At 43.5% G+C, this 21,882-nt stretch overlaps 1 protein-coding gene across 2 annotated transcripts in view; it reads right to left on the reverse strand.

Moving 5' to 3' along the window:
- Positions 1-21,882, reverse strand: part of LOC139752011 (helicase POLQ-like) — a 275,342-nt gene that overhangs the window by 27,396 nt on the left and 226,064 nt on the right. For both annotated transcript variants that reach the window (XM_071667792.1, XM_071667791.1), the window contains one exon: positions 14,764-14,877. In XM_071667792.1, the coding sequence (XP_071523893.1) occupies positions 14,764-14,877 (114 nt within the window). The remainder of the gene's footprint in view (positions 1-14,763; positions 14,878-21,882) is intronic.

Raw genomic sequence — 21,882 nt, forward strand, 5'->3', positions numbered from 1 at the left:
GTGCTTGTACTGAGAGCATGAGGGATTGGATAGAAGTTAGGTGCTTGTGCTGGGAGCATTAGGGATTGGAATGGAACTTGAGCGCCTGTATTGGGGGCATGAGGGCTTGGGATGGAACTTGGGTACTTGTGCTAGGAGCATGAGGACTTGGGATGGAATCTGGGTGCTTGTCCTGGGAGCATGAGGGATTGGGATGGAATCTGGGTGCTTGTACTGGGAGCATGAGGGATTGGGATGGTATCTGGGTGCTTGGGGTAGGAGCATGAGGGCTTGGGATGGAATCTGGGTGCTTGAGGTAGGAGCATTAGGGTTTGGGATGGAATCTGGGTGCTTGGGGTAGGAGCATGAGGGCTTGGGATGGAATTTGGGTGCTTGTGCTGGGAGCATGAGGGCTTGGGATGGAATCTGGGTGCTTGTGCTGGGAGCATGAGGGCTTGATATGGAATCTGGGTGCTTGGGGTAGGATCATGAGGGCTTGGGATGGGATCTGGGTGCTTGTGCTGGGAGCATGAGGGCTTGGGATGGAATCTGGGTGCTTGTGCTGGGAGCATGAGGGATTGGGATGGAATCTGGGTGCTTGTGCTGGGAGCATGAGGGCTTGGGATGGAATCTGGGTGCTTGTGCTGGGAGCATGAGGGCTTGGGATGGAATCTGGGTGCTTGGGGTAGGAGCATGAGGGCTTGGGATGGAATCTGTGTGCTTGTGCTGGGAGCATGAGGGCTTGGGATGGAATCTGGGTGCTTGTCTGGGAGCATGAGGGCTTGGGATGGAATCTGGGTGCTTGTGCTGGGAGCATGAGGGCTTGGGATGGAATCTGGGTGCTTGTGCCTGGAGCATGAGGGCTTGGGATGGAACTTGGGTGCTTGTGCTGGGAGCATGAGGGCTTGGGATGGAATCTGGGTGCTTGTACCGGGAGCATGAGGGCTTGGGATGGAATCTGGGTGCTTGTCTGGGAGCATGAGGGCTTGGGATGGAATCTGGGTGCTTGTCTGGGAGCATGAGGGCTTGGGATGGAATCTGGGTGCTTGTGCTGGGAGCATGAGGGCTTGGGATGGAATCTGGGTGCTGGTGTAGGAGCATGAGGGCTTGGGATGGAATCTGGGTGCTTGTGCTGGGAGCATGAGGGCTTGGGATGGAATCTGGGTGCTTGTGCTGGGAGCATGAGGGCTTGGGATGGAATCTGGGTGCTTGTGGCTGGGAGCATGAGGGCTTGGGATGGAATCTGGGTGCTTGGGTAGGAGCATGAGGGCTTGGGATGGAATCTGGGTGCTTGTGCTGGGAGCATGAGGGCTTGGGATGGAATCTGGGTGCTTGTGTTGGGAGCATGAGGGCTTGGGATGGAATCTGGGTGCTTGTGCTGGGAGCATGAGGGCTTGGGATGGAATCTGGGTGCTTGGGGTAGGAGCATGAGGGCTTGGGATGGAATCTGGGTGCTTGTGCTGGGAGCATGAGGGCTTGGGATGGAATCTGGGTGCTTGGGGTAGGAGCATGAGGGCTTGGGATGGAATCTGGGTGCTTGTGCTGGGAGCATGAGGGCTTGGGATGGAATCTGGGTGCTTGGGGTAGGAGCATGAGGGCTTGGATGGAATCTGGGTGCTTGTGCTGGGAGCATGAGGGCTTGGGATGGAATCTGGGTGCTTGGGGTAGGAGCATGAGGGCTTGGGATGGAATCTGGGTGCTTGGGGTAGGAGCATGAGGGCTTGGGATGGAATCTGGGTGCTTGTGCTGGGAGCATGAGGGCTTGGGATGGAATCTGGGTGCTTGGGGTAGGAGCATGAGGGCTTGGGATGGAATCTGGGTGCTTAGGGTAGGGGCATGAGGGCTTGGAAGGGAATCTGGGTGCTTGTGCTGGGAGCATGAGGGCTTGGGATGGAGTCTGGGTGCTTGGGGTAGGAGCATGAGGGCTTGGGATGGAATCTGGGTGCTTGTGCTGGGAGCATGAGGGCTTGGGTGGGATGGAATCTGGGTGTTTGTGGTGGGAGCATGAGGGCTTGGGATGGAATCTGGGTGTTTGTGGTGGGAGCATGAGGGCTTGGGATGGAATCTGGGTGTTTGTGGTGGGAGCATGAGGGCTTGGGATGGAATCTGGGTGTTTGTGGTGGGAGCATGAGGGCTTGGGATGGAATCTGGGTGTTTGTGGTGGGAGCATGAGGGCTTGGGATGGAATCTGGGTGTTGTGCTGGGAACATGAGGGTTTGGGATGGAATCTGGGTGCTTGTGCTGGGAACATGAGGAAATGGGTTGGAATATGGGTAATTCGATTGGAGCATGATGGCTTGGGATGGAATCTGAGGGCTTGTGCTGGGAGCATAAGGGCTTGGGATGGAATTTGGGTGCTTGTACTGGGAGCATGAGGGCTTGGGATGGAATCTGGGTGCTTGTGCTGGGAACATGAGGGTTTGGGATGGAATTTGAGTACTTGTGTTGGGAGCATGAGGGCTTGGGATAGAACTTTGGTGCTAGTGCTAGGAGCATGGGGGCTTGGGGTGATACTTGAGTACTTGTGCTGAGAGCATGAGAGCTTGGGATGGAATCTGGGTGCTTGTACTGGAAGCTTGAGGGATTGGGATGGAATCTGGGTGCTTGTAATGGAAGCTTGAGGGATTGGGATGGAATCTGGGTGCTTGTGATAGGAATATGAGGGCTTGGGATGGAAGTTGGGTACTTCTGCTAGAGGTTGGGTGCCTGTGCTGAGAGCATGAGGGTTTGGGATGGAAGTTGGGTGCTTGTGTTGGGAGCATGAGGGCTTGGGATGGAATCTGGGTGCTCGTGCTAGAAGCATGAGGGCTTGGGATGGAAGGTGGGTGCTTGTGCTGGGAGCATGAGGACTTGGGATGGAACTTGGGTGCTTGTGCCGGGAGCATGAGGGTTTGGGATGAAAGTTGGGTGCTTGTGCTGGGAGCATGAGGGCTTGGGATGAAAGTTGGGGGGTTGTGCCGGGAGCATGAACGCTTGGGATGGAATCTGAATGCTTATGCTGGGAGCATGAGGGCTTGGGATGGAACTTGAGTGCTTGTGCTAGGAGCATGAGGGCTTGGAATGGAATCTGGGGGTTTGTGCTGGGAGCATGAAGGCTTGGGATGGAACTTGAGTGCTTGAGTTGGGAGCATGAGGGCTTGGGATGGAACTTGAGTGCTTAAGCTGGGAGCATGAGAGCTTGGGATGGAATTTGAGTGCTTGTGCTGGGAGCATGAGGGTTTGGGATGAAGATTGGGTGCTTGTGCTGGGAGCATGAGGACATGGGTTTGAATCTGGGTGCTTGTACTGGGAGCATGATGGCTTGGGATTGACCTTGGGTGCTTGTGCTGGAAGCATGATAGCTTAGGATGGAATCTGCGTGCTTGTACTAGGAGCATGAGGACTTGGGATTGAACTTGGGTGATTGTACTGGGAGCATGAGGGCTTGGGATTGAACTTGGGTCTTGTACTGGGAGCATGAGGGCTTGGGATGGAATCTGGGTGTTTGTGCTGGATGTGTAGAGTAGTCTTCTATGTATGTAATGATGTAATGTGTTATGGTGATGGGAGTTTGGTAGTGAGGGCAGATGTACCCTGTTGGTCCAAGGCAAGGTTTACTGGCTCCATTAGTAGTTGGTATGAGGAGCATCATCCCACACGCGTTAAAAAGTTTCCAAGACTGTAAAATGCTTGGGTATAACCGTGGTCCAGCACAGCAGTCTGGAACTGTTTCAGGCTGTTCTTCATGCAGAAGCAGGGAATGAAGTGATCCTCTGTGGAAGGAAGCTGATAGGTAAATTCCATGTCACATGTTGGCTGGACATGTCAGTCTACTTCACTGGGATGTTACTCCAAAGGGCTCCAGGTTCAGCCTCTTTTTCTTGACATCACCTCTTGAAGATGGAATTGAGCGGCATTTACATATCTATATATCAACACCTAGATGATTAATTACTTCTTGCTCCAGCACTCAGGATGCTGGCTACATCTATTGGTAGGGACCACAGGTCATAAAGTGCTGTGATGTATGTTTCTATGTGCAGAGAGCACAGGGCAAATGAGAAGTAAGTGTTTGGTGTCTTCTTTATGGTAACTGCAATGTGGGCATGAAGGGTCATGGGATATGTTGAAACAGTGTTTGCAATGTTATGGGGATGGGTGATGATCAGAGAAGAAATGGGAAAATGTGACTTCTGATGGGTGTAATCATTTTTGCATTTACCTAATATTTCTTGAACTGGGATGGAGTTTTACACCTGTGTCTCCCCCCCTCCTCCAATCTCTTAAAAATTCTCTACTGTCATTATATTTTTTTTTATTATACTTTGTCGCTGTCTCCCGCGTTTGCGAGGTAGCGCAAGGAAACAGACGAAAGAAATGGCCCAACCCCCCCCAATACACATGTATATACATACGTCCACACACGCAAATATACATACCTACACAGCTTTCCATGGTTTACCCCGGACGCTTCACATGCCTTGCTTCAATCCACTGACAGCACGTCAACCCCAGTATACCACATCGCTCCAATTCACTCTATTCCTTGCCCTCCTTTCACCCTCCTGCATGTTCAGGCCCCGATCACACAAAATCTTTTTCACTCCATCTTTCCACCTCCAATTTGGTCTCCCTCTTCTCCTTGTTCCCTCCACCTCCGACACATATATCCTCTTGGTCAATCTTTCCTCACTCATCCTCTCCATGTGCCCAAACCACTTCAAAACACCCTCTTCTGCTCTCTCAACCACGCTCTTTTTATTTCCACACATCTCTCTTACCCTTACGTTACTCACTCGATCAAACCACCTCACACCACACATTGTCCTCAAACATCTCATTTCCAGCACATCCATCCTCCTGCGCACAACTCTATCCATAGCCCACGCCTCGCAACCATACAACATTGTTGGAACTACTATTCCTTCAAACATACCCATTTTTGCTTTCCAAGATAATGTTCTCGACTTCCACACATTTTTCAAGGCCCCCAGGATTTTCGCCCCCTCCCCCACCCTATGATCCACTTCCGCTTCCATGGTTCCATCCGCTGCCAGATCCACTCCCGGATATCTAAAACACTTCACTTCCTCCAGTTTTTCTCCATTCAAACTCACCTCCCAATTGACTTGACCCTCAACCCTACTGTACCTAATAACCTTGCTCTTATTCACATTTACTCTTAACTTTCTTCTTCCACACACTTTTCCAAACTCAGTCACCAGCTTCTGCAGTTTCTCACATGAATCAGCCACCAGCGCTGTATCATCAGCGAACAACAACTGACTCACTTCCCAAGCTCTCTCATCCCCAACAGACTTCATACTTGCCCCTCTTTCCAAAACTCTTGCATTTACCTCCCTAACAACCCCATCCATAAACAAATTAAACAACCATGGAGACATCACACACCCCTGCTGCAAACCTACATTCACTGAGAACCAATCACTTTCCTCTCTTCCTACACGTACACATGCCTTACATCCTCGATAAAAACTTTTCACTGCTTCTAACAACTTTCCTCCCACACCATATATTCTTAATACCTTCCACAGAGCATCTCTATCATATGCCTTCTCCAGATCCATAAATGCTACATACAAATCCATTTGCTTTTCTAAGTATTTCTCACATACACTCTTCAAAGCAAACACCTGATCCACACATCCTCTACCACTTCTGAAACCACACTGCTCTTCTCCAATCTGATGCTCTGTACATGCCTTCACCCTCTCAATCAATACCCTCCCATATAATTTACCAGGAATACTCAACAAACTTATACCTCTGTAATTTGAGCACTCACTCTTATCCCCTTTGCCTTTGTACAATGGCACTATGCACGCATTCCACCAATCCTCAGGCACCTCACCATGAGTCATACATACATTAAATAACCTTACCAACCAGTCAACAATACAGTCACCCCCTTTTTTAATAAATTCCACTGCAATACTATCCAAACCTGCTGCCTTGCCGGCTTTCATCTTCCGCAAAGCTTTCACTACCTCTTCTCTGTTTACCAAATCATTTTCCCTAACCCTCTCACTCTGCACACCACCTCGACCAAAACACCCTATATCTGCCACTCTATCATCAAACACATTCAACAAACCTTCAAAATACTCACTCCATCTCCTTCTCACATCACCACTACTTGTTATCACCTCCCCATTTGCGCCCTTCACTGAAGTTCCCATTTGCTCCCTTGTCTTACGCACTTTATTTACCTCCTTCCAGAACATCTTTTTATTCTCCCTAAAATTTAATGATACTCTCACACCCCAACTCTCATTTGCCCTTTTTTTCACCTCTTGCACCTTTCTCTTGACCTCCTGTCTCTTTCTTTTATACATCTCCCACTCAATTGCATTTTTTCCCTGCAAAAATCGTCCAAATGCCTCTCTCTTCTCTTTCACTAATACTCTTACTTCTTCATCCCACCACTCACTACCCTTTCTAATCAACCCACCTCCCACTCTTCTCATGCCACAAGCATCTTTTGCGCAATCCATCACTGATTCCCTAAATACATCCCATTCCTCCCCCACTCCCCTTACTTCCATTGTTCTCACCTTTTTCCATTCTGTACTCAGTCTCTCCTGTCATATAACATCTTAAATTTTATGTATTCTGTGTGCATTAACCATTTGCTCAGCAGTCAGTATGTTCCAATAATTCATCACTCTTAAGCTATAATAGTATTTCTTTTCATATCTATTCACAAGTTCCTTAAATTCATGTAACGTCTTCTGCTTACTCTATCTCTAAATCTCTCAAAGAACTGTCCACCATACACTTTATCAATCTCTGTGATCATGTCACCCTTCACTCTTCTCTCTTCCAAGGTGGGTAAATTTAAAGCTCCCAACCCTTCCCTTTCTGGTACCATCTTCAATGCCCTCCTCTGGACCTTCTCTATGAGCTCTTTGTGCTTCTTTGTTGCAGTGACCAAGCCTGAGAAGCATATTCCAGTCTTGGCCATATGTAGGATAAAAAATATCATGCTTGATATTTCATCATCCATATAAGATGCTCCCCAACTTATGACCTGTGTGACTTACAAACATTCAGATATATGACCAGGAAAAAATATGAATAAAAAATATATGTAAATATAAAAATTATATGGGGTGGGTTGGGCCATTTCTTTCGTCTGTTTCCTTGCGCTACCTCGCAAACGCGGGAGACAGCGACAAAGCAAAAAAAAAAAAAATAAATAAAAAATAAAAATTATACATGTTCATAAGTCCGCCAGTGCTAACGGCTGTGCGCATATGATATTGAGTGGCAGATGATCCTGGCATTGTATACATTACAGCATCTCTCTCAGTTACCATTCAGTAAGCGTGTCATTCAAGTGGATCTAATGAATTTTCTTGCTGGATTAAACCATTTTTGTATTAAACCCTAAAGAAGATGAGCAAGAGGAAAAACCCATCACATGTTGATAGATCTGGCAAGAAGCAAAGGAAGACACTAGATCTGGAATTGATAATAAAGGTAATCACCCAATATGAAGGAGGAGAAAAGTTAATGTGATTGCACATGATCTACAGTTGTCCCACTCGATGGTCTCCACAATTATAAAGGACAAAGAAATTGACTTGAAACAGTAAAAGTCTACGACAATAACAAAGCAACAACAGGGGCCCATCCATGAAATGGAGTTGTTGATGCTGTAGATGGAAGATCAAATTCAAGAACGTGTACCTCTAAGCTTACTAACAGTTCAGGCGAAGGCTATAAGCCTTTTTAAGACTTTAAAGGGGCGATTGTTCAAGTTACAGGAAAACTAAAGATTCTTAAATAAAAGATAAAATGAAACTACAGAATCATATAATATAGCTGGTTCATAAAAAACGAGATAATCATGATAGAAATTGAGTGGGATAAAAGAATGCTGTACAGGTATACGAATTCTACATGCCATGCTGACATACGTCAGACTTATGTCCATTTCGAGATATGATCGGTTAGTTGGAACTTAACTCACACGTATGTTGGGGAGCATCTGTACTTGAAAGCTATTTTCATATTTCCCAGCAGAGAGTATGTCTCCTTTACAATTCCTCTAAATTACGACTCTGGCAACAGTTTATGGACAATGTCTATTCACAAAGGCTTTTTAGACACAATCCTGAAGCTTATTTCCTGTTTGGTTATAATCATATGGAGACTGTCTTTTACTTTCTCCCATCCTCATTACTTTACATTTACCTGGAATGAATCTCATCAACCATGTTTCAGACCAATTCTAAGTCTGCTTAGGTCCCCTCATAAGCTGATGCAATCCTCCTTGCTTTTCAGTCCCTCTTAGCCTTTGCATCATTTGCAAACATATTCAGGTAAGATTCCATATCTTCAGGCAGGTCATTAACATCAATCAAGAAGTGTAATGGTCCCAGAACAGAAACCTTGTAGCACTTTGCTGGTCAACTCAATCCATTTGGAAAAGGCTCCTCTAGCATGTGTCCTTTTGTTCCCTCCCTCTTGTCCTTTTGTTCCCTCCCTCTTGTCCTTTTGTTTCCTACCTTTGAGACAGTCTTCTGTCCAATGTAGGAGTCTCACCCTTATTCATCCTTGGTGACCTAGCTTCATAATGAGCCTACTATGTGGTAGTTTGAAATGCCTTCTGGCAAAACAGATAGACAGTCTACCCACTGGGGCCATCCCTTTTGTCAAGGACTGAGCTCACTCTCTCATAAAACTCTAAGATCAACTTGACCTGCTTTTCCTAATACCATGATAAAACCATTTCTCTTATGTAGAAAGTCATTCATCTCCTTTCTAATAATATTTTCCTGGACCTTACACACCACACTTGTTAATGAGAAGAGTCTGTAGTTCAGCACCTGTTCCTGGTCTCCTTTCTTATGTACAGGCATGATGCTTGTCCTTTTCCACTCCCTTAGCTTTGCGCCTTTCTCCTGTGACATTTAAACAGTAATTCAAGTGGCTTGTCTAGCATTTCTACACATACCTTTTGCAGGTACATGTGGTAGGTTAGAGTTGAAAAATGAGTTGGGAAGGTGGTTGTTTAGTGCTTGTTGATGTATTCCAATGTTTGTGTATTTTGTCAGTGTTATACATGTTGGGAGAGAATATGTGAGTATAGGTTACTAAAGTGTGGGATAGGATAAGTTATCTGGGTGGTTAGATATAAAGTGGTTTGGGTGGGAGAGGTTTGTCTGGTGCACAGACCTTAATGCCAAACATGTTGACGTGGTACTGTATTGGGAGGCTCTTTGTTTCACTGTGAAGGTGCCATGTCTCATTTCCAAGCAGCTAGTCACTGCTCTGAGTGCACTATTTTGTGCAGTTTGTAACTCTCATTTTTATTTACTTTTGAGAGGGTGGATGACTAAGCAGGTGAGGCTTAATTTAGCATACCTGTACCTAGCAAGGTGTATGAGAGGTAACTGATTGGATGGTGGCATGTACAAAATATCAGAGGGACAATGTGGCTTCAAGAGAAGAAAAGGATGTGTGGTCCAGGTGTTTTCTTTACAGAACTTGGGTGAGAAATACTTTGACAGTAAGAATGAACAAAGCTGTTCTCACAAATCTGAAAAGTTGTTGAGGGTTGACAGAGGCTTACACAAAACTACAACAAATAAATGGGATAAAAGGAAAGTTATTTAAGGTAGAAGTAAGTTTTTATCAGGACAGTAAGGTATATGTGTGGGTAAGAAGGGGGAGATGGGAGGTGGACAGATTAGAAAGGGTAGTGAGTAATGGGATGAAGAAATAAGATTATTAGTGAAAGAGAAGAGAGAGGCATCTGGATGAGTTTTGCAGGGAAATAGTGCAAAAGACTGGGAGATGTATAAAAGAAAGAGGCAGGAGGTCAAAAGAAAGGTGCAAGAGGTGAAAAAGAGGGCAAATGAGAGTTGGGGTGAGAGAGTATCATTAAATTCTAGGGAGGATAAAAAGATGTTTTGGAAGGAGGTAAATGAAGTTTGTAAAACAAGAAAACAAATGGGAACATCAGTGAAGGGGGCCAATGGGGAGGTAATAGCAAGTAGTGGTTAAGTGAGGAAGAGATGAAGTGAGTATTTTGAAGGTTTGTTGAATGTGTTAGATGATAAGAGTGGCAGATATAGGGTGTTTTGGTCGAGGTGGTGTGCAAAGTGAGAGGGTCAGGGAGAATGGTTTGGTAAACAGAGAAGAGGTAGTGAAAACTTTGCAGAAGATGAAAGCCGGCAAGGACGGCAGGTTTGGATGGTATTGCAGTGAAATTGATTAGAAAAAGGGGTGACTGTGTTGTTGACTAGTTGGTAAGGATATTCAATTCATGTATGGTTCATGGTGAAGTGCCTGAGGATTGGCAGAATGCATGCATAGTGCCATCATACAAAGGCAAAGGGGATAAAGGTGAGCGTTCAAATTATAGAAGCATAAGTTTGAGTATTCCTGAGAAATTGTATGGGAGGGTATTGACTGAGAGGGTGAAGGCATGTACAGAGCATCAGATTGGGGAAGAGCAGTGTGGTTTTAGAAGTGATAGAGGATGTGTGGATCAGGTGTTTGCTTTGAAGAATGCATGTGAGAGATACTTAGAAACATAGATGGATTTGTATGTAGCACTTATGGATCTGGAGAAGGCATATGATAGGGTTGATAGAGATGCTTTGTGGAAGGTATTAAGAGTATATGGTGTGGGAGGTAGGTTGCTAGAAACAGAGAAAAGTTTTTACCAAGGATGTAAAGCATGTGTATAAGTAGGAAGAGAGGAAAGTAATTGGTTCCCAGTGAATGTCGTTTTGCAGCAGGAGTATGTGATGTCTCCATGGTTGTTTAATTTGTTTATGGATGGGGTGGTTAGGGAGATGAATACAAGAGTTATGGAGAGAGGGGCAAGTATGCAGTCTGTTCTGGATGAGAAGGCTTGGGAAGTGAGTCAGTTGTTGTTTGCTGATGATACAGCGCTAGTGGCTGATTCGGGTGAGAAACTGCAGAAGCTGGTGACTGAGTTTGGCAAAGTGTGTGAAAGAAGAAAGCTGAGAGTAAATGCAAATGAGAGCAAGGTTATTAGGTTCAGTAGGGTTGAGGAACAAGTTAATTGAGAGATAAGTTTGAATGGAGAAAAAGTGAAGGGAGTGAAGTGTTTTAGATACGTGGGAGTAGATTTGGCAGCAGATGGAACCATGGAAGTGGAAGTGAGTCACAGGGTGGGGGAGGGGTTGAAGGTTCTGGGAGTGTTGAAGAATGTGTGGAACACGAGAACATTATCTCGGAGACCAAAAATGGGTATGTTTGAAGGAATAGTGGTTCCAACAATGTTATATGGTTGCAAGGCATGGGCTATAGATAGGGTTGTTGTGCGGAGGAGGGTGGATTTGCTGAAAACGAAATGTTTGAGGACAATATATGGTGTGAAGTGGTTTAATCAAGTAACTAATGAAAGGGTAAGAGAGATGTGTGGTAATAAAAAGTGTGGTTGAGATAGCAGAGGGTGTATTAAAATGGTTTGGTCACATGGAGAGAATGAGTGAGGAAAGATTGACAAAGAGGGTATACTTGTCAGAGGTAGAGGGAATGAGGAAAAGTGGGAAACCAAATTGGAGGTGGAAGGATGGAGTGAAAAAGATTTTGAGCGATTGAGGCCTGAACATACAGGAGGGTGAAAGTCGTGCAAGGAACAGAGTGAATTGGAACGATGCGGTATACTGAGGTTGACCTGCTGTCAATGAGTTGAACCAGGGCATGTGAAGCATCTGAGGTAAACCAAGGAAAGTTTTGTGGGGCATGGATGAGGAAAGGAAGCAGTGGTTTTGATGCATTAAACATGACAGCTAGAGACTGAGTGTGAACAAATGTGGCCTTTGTTGTCTTTTCCTAGTGCTACCTCATGTGCGCATAGGGGGAGGGGGTTGCTATTTCATGTGTGGCAGGGTAGCAATGGGAATGGATGAAAGCAGCAAGTATGAATGTGTATATATGTATATGTCTGTGTATGTACATGTATGTATACATGAAATGTATAGGTATGTATATGTGCGTGTGTGGGCATTTATGTATATACATGTGTGTGGGTGGGTTGGGCCATTCTTTCATCTGTGTCCTTTCGCTACCTCGCTAACATGAGAGACAGCAACTAAGTATAACAAATAAAATAAATAAGAAAGGGAAGGGTGAGTGGTTCTTATTAATGGGTGTATAATATCACTATGTCTGTTTAATCTATTTATGGATGGGGTGCTGATGCAAGGGACTTAGGATGAGGGACAAGCCTATGACATACTGGGGATAGGGGATCACAGGTAATCAGCCGCTACTTGGAGATGGCAGTTCTGATAGCAGACTCAAGAAAGGAACTCTAGAAATTAGTGACAGTTTGAAAGAGTGAAAAATGAAAGCTGAAAGTGAATGTGAACAATTGTAAAGATACGAGAAGCAGCAGAAAGAGATAAGATGGTTTTAAAGCGAGTTTGAATGGGATGGAAGTGGGAAAATTGGAAGCAGTGGAGTGTTTTGGATACTTAGGAGTGGACTTGGCATCAGAGCGAAGTAAAGAGACTGACGTGAATCATGGGTGGGTAAGGGGACTGGGCTCCTTGATGCACTGAGGAGTGCATTAATAGGGGAGAAGAAGATGAACAATATGTGAAATGGAGTGGGTTGATTGCATGTGGAATAACACAAAGAAAGAGGTGTGGTAGTAAGCAGAGTATACACGAAAGAGCTGACAAGGTGTGCCAAAATGATCAGGATACATGGAAAGACTGAGCAGAGACACTGACTAACAGGATATATATATCAGATGTGGTGGGAACAAGGGAGTGAGAGAGACTGAAAAGATAGACAGATGAAAAGAGGCTTTGAGGTATTAGGGCCTGACTAATTAGGAAGGTGATAGAGTGCATGGGGCAATATGAGTTGGGTGGTCAAATGCTGTCACTGCAATGAAAAAACATATGAGGCAGTTGGTGGATAACACAGAATGGTCTGTGAGGTTTGACTGTGGATAAAGGGTTCTGGTTTTGATGCATCATACAGATGCTAAAGAGTGGATGCGGGCAAATGGGACTACTGTTCATATTTTCCCCACGCTATCTCACTGAAGTGAAAATGATGAAGAAGTATGAAAAAATAACAAACCCCTTACATTAAAATGCATCCATGGATACAAAATAAAATGAAATTTTTTCATAGGAGTTGAGAAGGAAAATGACATTAATTTGATGTAATTTTATGATGTTTTCTTGTTATCTTGTGTCTTTTGGTGATCTGCCACAATCCAATCTCTAATCAACTATAAAATCATGGCTGTTTAGTATAAAGGTCTCTCCCTTCTCAAAACCTCTTACAGTTTTCACTCCTTATTCCTTTCCTAATTTAGACCTCTTTTTTATTTCAAGCCTGGTTTTAATTAAGATTTATGTCAATGAGTGGAGCCTTCTGTATGAAAGAAAAACCTAAATACTTTTTTTGGCTGCTTCTTTGTTTTGTAATTGATCAAGAACAACAACTGAACTTAGAGCACTAACAACAGCAGGATATCCCACTTCTATAACCCATTTTGCTTTCTGTATTTCAATATCTATGATGGATATATCAATGTAAAAAGAGATTCATATTTTAATATTTTGTTTATGTACTCTGCAGCAAACTTTATGGAAGGACAAGATTGTCTCCCAAAAAAGCATTAATCTCATTCTGGCTGTCATAGCACATATTTCAAATACTTTGGAAGTTCTAGTTTTACTTTTGAGGTGATAAAGACCACCTTAACCTACTTCCTGGGTAATGTACAGTTCTCACCTCTGATAAAGCTTGAAGTGAAGTGAGATACTGTTTCATGCATTCTCAGTATAAAAGAACACACACCACAAAGTTTAGGATTCCTCCTGCTCGTGGAAAATCATGGCAATATTTTGACTTATTAAATCTTATGAGCGATAACCAAAGCAGTTTTAGAGTCAAATACTGTAACTCAGAAGATAAATCCACTGGCCATGTTCAAGTCCCAACCTCATCAACAGTTTTCTTGGCATTTTTGAAAGTTCTGACCAACTAATTCAGAAAGTTGGGGGCTTTTCAGAAGGCCCTTCCATTCACAAGGAGGAAACAGAGAAGTTGAACCTTTTCATCTCCCCAATCACTATTTCCCTGAGGAACAAGATCTGATGAATCTCAAGAGAGTTGTTCTATTTATCTCTCTTCTTTCCAATCCTCATGTCTGGAGTAACCCAAACCAATGAGGCCTTGGCCATGCTACATCTCCCAGAAGAGATATTTTTCTAACATACAAAGTAAATGACCATTTATCTTATAAATGTTTTTACTGCTCTCTTGCAATTCCAGGATCCTTCCTTTGGGAATGCAGAATCCATCCAGTCACAATGGAGATTATAATCAAATTCCTTGGTTCATCTCTCCCCTTTCTGGCCTCTCTCCTCACTTGAAAGTCGGAATGTTTGGCTAAAGACAGAAGTTGAACTCCACTAGTTTTCTCCACAACCAAGTTTACATTAGCAACATGACCCAGAAGAGAGCCACTGTATCAGCAAGGTGATCAGAGTTCATAAACATACTTGACATAAATCTTTTAACAATCAACATTCTAACAATTCTAGTTTAACCAGCTTTCACAGACAGTATACCAGACTTTTGCCTAATGTCAAGTGTGAAAGGTAATAGTAACAGTTACACATCCAGCATACTTGTCTGGCACAGAGAGAAATGAGCAAAATCTTCTGGTTACTAAAATGAAAAAACTAAATTATGCACTGATAATTCATATACATCTTTCCACTAATTTTGCCCGTTTAGTGACTTATTTCAAGGTAATACACGCACCTTCTTTACAGCAGGCAAGTCCATCAGTGGTAGTAGTTCAGCAGAGCAGAAACCTGAGAGCTGACGAGTGAAAGTAGCCAGGAGATCTCTAAAAGCCCACAGCTCTTCCAGCTCCTGTAATGAAATAATTGATATACACAATGAAATAAGCCCTGACAGATAATGTAAAACAGCAACACAAGATACTTCCCGATGAGACTATACTACAGCTTGTTATGCATACATTCATAAACTTATTTTCCACCCAAGAAACTTCTTTTGTGAAGCTTCTAAAGCAAAATAGAAGCTGGCCACATCCTTAAGTCAAGTAAAGTGGTGATGTGTGCATATGTGTGAAGTTGGTGTATGACAATTAAGGAGTAAGTACTCAGAATCGTCTAAATGTAAGCTGCATGCTGGGCATGACTAGTATTGTGGTATGCTGAATCAACCTTTCCAGAGTTGCAGAGATGGGTGGTGTCAAGAACAGGTTTTTCTGCATCATGGTATGCAGCCTTGTTATTATTGCTTTTGACAGGGTTAATGATCTTGCAGGTGAAGCATAGTTCTAGATGAAGTGGATGATCTATTTGTAGAGGACTTTATGGGGCTCTTCTCCTGTTCTGTGGGAGTTCCGTTCGACTATGGCCAATGTAATGATATTTCCAGTGTTGGTAGTAAATGTCATGTGTGTCATATGTTATGCCTTGTATATCTGGAGTCTTGATGAGAGGAAATGGTTCAAAATCAATGGTTATAGGAGGGTGCAGGTTGGATTTGTGCCTGTTTAGAGGGCAACATTTGATTTTTGTCTTTTTGGTGACCATAACACACAGTTGTATTATCTTACTGGTGATCAAAAACACAGCAGTATTATCTTCTTGGTGACCAAACACCATAGCTGTATCATGTTGGTGACCATAACACCCAGCTGTACTATCTTAACTGATCATATAACAACTGTATCATTTCATTAGTGATGGTACAAAACTGCTGTATTATCTTCTAGACCATAAAACACAAGTGTAATATACCTTGGTGACCATACAACACAATTGTATTATCTTCTTGGTGACCATTACTTGGGTAAATTACTGTCTCTTATCTGGTGATGCTTCTGTCTGCCAAACACACAGAGGTTATTCCTGCGGGAATGGAAGCATTCATCCCCACTTCATCCAATCCATGGTTCAACCCTTCCTGTTCTAGGGCCATTTAGGCAAGGGATCAGGCATATTGGGCATGGAAAAACTCTCCTTCCTCTGGCTTCCATTCAGTTTTATCACTGCCCGTAATCACTGCAAGCACATTATCCATGAGGTGAAGCATTCCTTTGTTCAAAGGGAGTTCGATAACCTCTCCTCATAATCCAGTCATATGATATGCCATGTATATCTGGAGTTAGGATGAGAGGAAATGCCATGTCATCCACCCTGTCATAAGTATACATAACAAAGCTGCACAACATGATTCAGAACAACAAGGTTTTCAGAACAATCAATAGCTGGCTAGCAACCATAAATATTCTTAAAATTTTAAATACTTCCACCACAGTCTTTATTAATGTGTTAAGCATACAAAATTCTTTGCAAGAGCACCACATCCTTCCTATTAAAACCACAATGTAACCTACCACCATTTCCCAAGTATAGAAAAAATGATTAACCCTGCTTTACAGTAAATTAGCCTATACTCAAAGATACTTCCTGCCCCAATAAATATGACACTAACAAAAAAAATACTCACTGTAATGACATACAGTAAAGAACTGCCCTGCCAACCAAGACATAAACTCCACCCCATCAGACTTACATCCACCTGAAACTATACTCCCAAGCATGTGTGAGTCACTTGATTTTTCACTGTTTTAGAAACCACCCATCTCTGCAACACGGGAAATGCCAGAACAAGTTTCTTTCCTCAAACATACTATCACTCCTTTCTTCTCATCTTGGTTACATCCACACACAGTTAGACACCCCTATCTGAGCCTTCGAGGAGGATAAGCACTCCCTGCTTGACTCCTTCTCTTTCCCCTTTTAGAAACTGAAATACAAGGAGGGGAGGGTATCCAGCCCCCCACCCCCGCCCCCTCTAGTCACCTATGACAAGCGGGGAATACATGGGAAGTGTATGTATATGAGTAGAAGAGATGGTCAAAGGGCACTATTGGATTATGTGCTAATTGATAGGCTTGTAAAAGAGACTTTTGGATGTTAAGGTGCTAAGAGGGGCAGCTGCAGAGAAGTATGATCACTATCTTGTGGAGGCAAAGGTGAAGATTTGTAGAGGTTTTCAAAAGAAGAGAGAATGTTGGGGATGAGAGTGGTGAGAATAACTGAGCCTGGAAAGGAGACTTGTGTAAGGAAGTACCAGGAGAGATTGAGTTTAGAATGGCAAAAGGTGAGAGCATATGACATGAGGGGAGTGGGTGAGGAATGGGAAGTATTTGGGGAAACAGTGCAAGCATATGCAAAAGATGCATGTGGCATGAGAAAGATGGGAGGTGGGCAGATTAGAAAGGGTAGTGAGTGATGGGATGAAGAAATAAAGTTGTTAAAGACAAAACAGAGGCCTTTAGACGATATTTACATGGAAGAAGTGCAAATGACTGGAAGATGTATAAAAGAAAGTGGCAAGAGGTCAAGAGGAAGGTGCAAGAGATGAAAAAGAGGGTAAATGAGAGTTGGGGTGAGAGAGTATAATCAAACTGTAGAGAAAATTAAAAAGATGTTCTAGAGAAGGTAAATGACATAAGTAAGATGAGAACAAATAGGAACATTGTTGAAAGGGGGAAAGGGGGAAAGTAATCACAGGTAGTGATGAAGTGAGAAGATTGAGCAAGTATCTTGAAGGTTTACTGAATGCGTTTGATGATAAAGTGGCAAATGTAGGGTGTTTTGGTCAAGGTGGTGCATGAAGAGAGGGTAAGGGAAAATGGTTTGGTTAAAAGAGAAAAGGTAGTGAAAGCTTTACAGAAGATGAAATCTGTCAAGGTGGTGGGTTTCGATGGTATTGCAGTGGAATGTATCAAAAAAAGAGGGTGACTGTGCTGTTGATTGGTTGGTAAGGATATTCAATGTATGTATGGATAATGGTGAGTGCCTGAGGACTGGAAGAAGGCATGTATAGTGCCACTATACAAAGGCAAAGAGAATAAAGGTTTGTTGATTATTCATGGGAAATTTATTGGGAGGATACTGAATTAGAGGGTGAAGGCTTGTACAGAGCATCAGACTGGGTAGGAGCAGTATGGTTTCAGAAGCAGTACAGGATGTGTTGATCAGGTGTTTGCTTTGGAGAATGTGTGTAAGAAATACTTAGAAAAACAGATGGATTTGTATACATGTACACATCTGGAGAGGGCATATGATAGGGATGACACAGATGCTTTGTGGAAGGTCTTAAGAGTATATGGTGTGGGAGGTAAGCTGCAAGAGGCAGTGAAAAGTTATATCAAGGATGTAAGACATGTGTACAAGTAGGAAGAGAGGAGAGTGATTGGTTCCCAGTAAAGGTCGGTCTGTAGCAGGTGTGATTCAAGTGAAACACTACAGAACATGGTGACTGAGTTTGGAAAAGTGTGTGAAAGGAGAGAGTTGAAAGTAAATGTGAATAAGAGCAAAGTTATTAAGTTCAGTAGGGTTGAGGGACAAGTTAATTGGGATGTAAGTATGAATGGGGAAAAATTGGAGGAAGTGAAGTGGTTTAGATATCTGGGAGTGGACTTTGCAGTGAATGGAACCATGTAAGTGGAGGTGAGTCACAGGGTAGGGGAGAGGGCATAGGTTCTGAGAACAATGAAGAATGTGTGGGAGGAGAGGACGTTATCTGTGAGAGCAAAAATGGGTATGTTTGAAGGAATAGTAGTTCTAACAATACTATATGGTTGTGAGGCATGGGCTATAGAAATGGTTGTACAGAGGAGGAAGGATGTGTTGAACATGAAATGTTTGAGGACAATATGTGGTGTGAGTTGGTTTGATTGAGTATGTAATGTAAGGGTAAGAGAGATGTGTGGCAATAAAAAGAGTATGGTTGAGAGAGAGCAGAAAAGGGTGTGTTGAAATGGTTTGGATATATGGAGAGAATGAGTGAGAAAAGAGTGACAAAGAGGATATATGTGTCAGAGGTGGAGGGAACACGGAGAAACACAAGACCAAATTGGAGGTGGAAGGATGGAATGAAAAAGATTTAGAGCGATCGGAGCCTGAACATACAGGAAGGTGAAAGGCATGCAAGAAAGAGAGTGAATTGGAACGATGTGGTATACTGGGGTCGTTATGTTGTCAATGGACTGAATCAGGGCATATGAAGCGTCTTGGGTAAACCATGGCAAGGTCTGTGGGGCCTGGATGTGGATAGGGAGCTATGGTTTCAGTGCATTACACATGACAGCTAGAGAATAAGTGTGAACAAATGTGGCCTTTTCTGTCTTTTTCCTAGCGCTGCCTCAGTAAAGTGGGGGGTACCAATGCTGTTTCCTGTGGGGCAAGGCAACAACATGAATGGATGAAAGCAAGCAAGTTTGAATATGTACATGTGTATATATGTATATGTATGTGTATGTGTTGATGGGTACATGAATGTATATGTGCATATTTGGGCATTTATGTACACATATGTGTATGAAAGCTGGCAAGGCAGCGGGTTTGGCTGGAATTGCAGTGGAATTTATCAAAAAAGGGGGTGACTGTATTGTTGACTAGTTGGTAAGATTATTCAATGTATGTATGACCCATGGTGAGGTGCCTGAGGATTGGTGGAATGCTTGCATAGTGCAACTGTACAAAGTTAAATGGGATAAAAGTGAGTGCTCAAATTACAGAGGTATAAGTTTGTTGAGTATTCCTGGGAAATTATATGGGAGGGTATTGACTGAGAGGGTAAAGGCATGTACAGACAATCAGATTGGAGAAGAGCAGTGTGGTTTCAGAAGAGGTACAGGATGTGTGGATCAGGTGTTTGCTTTGAAGAATGTATGTGAGAAATACTTAGAAAAGCAAATGGATTTGCATGTAGCATTTATGGGCCTGGAGAAGGCATAGAGTTGATAGAGATGCTCTGTGGAAGGTAATAAAAATATATGATGTGGGAGGAAAGTTGTTAGAAGCAGTGAAAAGTTTTTATCGAGGATGTAAGTCATGTGTACGTGTAGGAAGAGAGGAAAGTGATTGGTTCTCAGTGAATGTTGGTTTGTGGCAAGGGTGCGTGGTCTCCATGGTTGTTTAATTTGTTTATGGATGGGGTTCTTAGGGAGGTGAATGCAAAAGTTTTGGAAAGAGGGGCAAGTATGCAGTCTGTTGTGGATGAGTGAGCTTGGGAAGTGGATCATTTGTTGTTCGCTGATGATACGGTACTGGTGGCTGATTTGGGTGAGAAACTGCAGAAGCTAGTGACTGAGTTTGGTAAAGCGTGTGAAAGAAGAAAGCTGAGAGTAAATGTGAATAAGAGCAAGGCTATTAGGTACAATAGGGTTGAGGGACAAGTCAACTGGGAGGTAAGTTTGAATGGAGAAAAACTGGAGGAAGTGAAGTGTTTTAGATATCTGGGAGTGGATTTGGCAGTGGATGGAACCATGGAAGCGGAAGTGAATCATGGGGTGGGGGAGGGGGCGAAACTTCTGGGAGCAACGAAGAATGTGTGGAAGTTGAGAACGTTACCCTGGAAAGCATAAATGGATATGTTTGAAGGGACAGTGGTTCCAACAATGATATATGGTTGCGAGGCGTGGGCTATAGATAGAGTTGTGCGCAGGAGGGTGGATGTTCTGGAAATGAGATGTATGAGGAAAGTACGTGGTGTGAGGTGGTTTGATCGAGTAAGTAATAATTGGGTACGAGAGATGTGTGGTAATAAAAAGAGTGTGGTTGAGAGAGCAGAAGAGGGTGTTTTGAAAAGGTTTGGTCACATGGAGAGAATGAGTGAGGAAAGATTGATAAAGAGGACATATGTGTCAGAGGTGGAAGGAACAAGAAGTGGGAGACCAAATTTAAGGTGGAAAGATGGAGCGAAAAAGATTCTGAGTGATTGAGGCCTGAACATGCAGGAGGGTGAAAGGCATGCAAGGAATAGAGTAAATTGGAACGATGTGGTATACCAGGGGTGACGTGCTGTCAATGGATTGAACCAGGGCATATGAAACGTCTGGCGTAAACCATGGAAAGTTCTGTGGGGCCTGGATGTGGAAAGGGAGCTGTGGTTTCGGTGCATTATACATGACAGCTAGAGACTGAGTGTGAACGAATGTGGCCTTTGTTGTCTTTTCCTAGTGCTACCTCACACACATGCGGGGGGGTTGTTATTTCATGTAGAGTGGGGTGGCGAAGGGAATGAATAAGGGCAGACAGTATGAATTATGTACATGTTTATATATGTATATGTCTGGGGATAGGGGATAGGGGAGAAAGAATACTTCCCACGCATTCCTCACGTGTCGTAGAAGGCGACTAAAGGGGACGGGAGCGGGGGTCTAGAAACCCTCCCCTCCTTGTATTTTAACTTTCTAAAAGGGGAAATAGAAGAAGGAGTCATGCGGGGAGTGCTCATCCTCCTCGAAGGCTCAGATTGGGGTATGTGTGTGGATGTAACCAAGATGAGAAAAAAAGGAGAGATAGTTAGTATGTTTGAGGAAAGGAACCTGGATGTTTTGGCTCTGAGTGAAACGAAGCTCAAGGGTAAAGGGGAAGAGTGGTTTGGGAATGTCTTGGGAGTAAAGTCAGGGGTTAGTGAGAGGACAAGAGCAAGGGAAGGAGTAGCACTACTCCTGAAACAGGAGTGGTGGGAGTATGTGATAGAGTGTAAGAAGGTAAACTCTAGATTGATATGGGCAAAACTGAAAGTTGATGGAGAGAGATGGGGGATTATTGGTGCATATGCACCTGGGCATGAGAAGAAAGATCATGAGAGGCAAGTGTTCTGGCAGCAGCTGAATGAGTGTGTTAGTGGTTTTGATGCATGAGACCGGGTTATAGTGATGGGTGATTTGAATGCAAAGGTGAGTAATGTGGCAGTTGAGGGAATAATTGGTATACATGGGGTGTTCAGTGTTGTAAATAGAAATGGTGAAGAGCTTGTACATTTATGTGCTGAAAAAGGACTGGTGATTGGGAATACCTGGTTTAAAAAGAGAGATATACA

This window comes from Panulirus ornatus, chromosome 12 (assembly GCF_036320965.1).
Source record: "Panulirus ornatus isolate Po-2019 chromosome 12, ASM3632096v1, whole genome shotgun sequence".
Classification (NCBI taxonomy): Eukaryota; Metazoa; Arthropoda; class Malacostraca; order Decapoda; family Palinuridae; genus Panulirus; species Panulirus ornatus.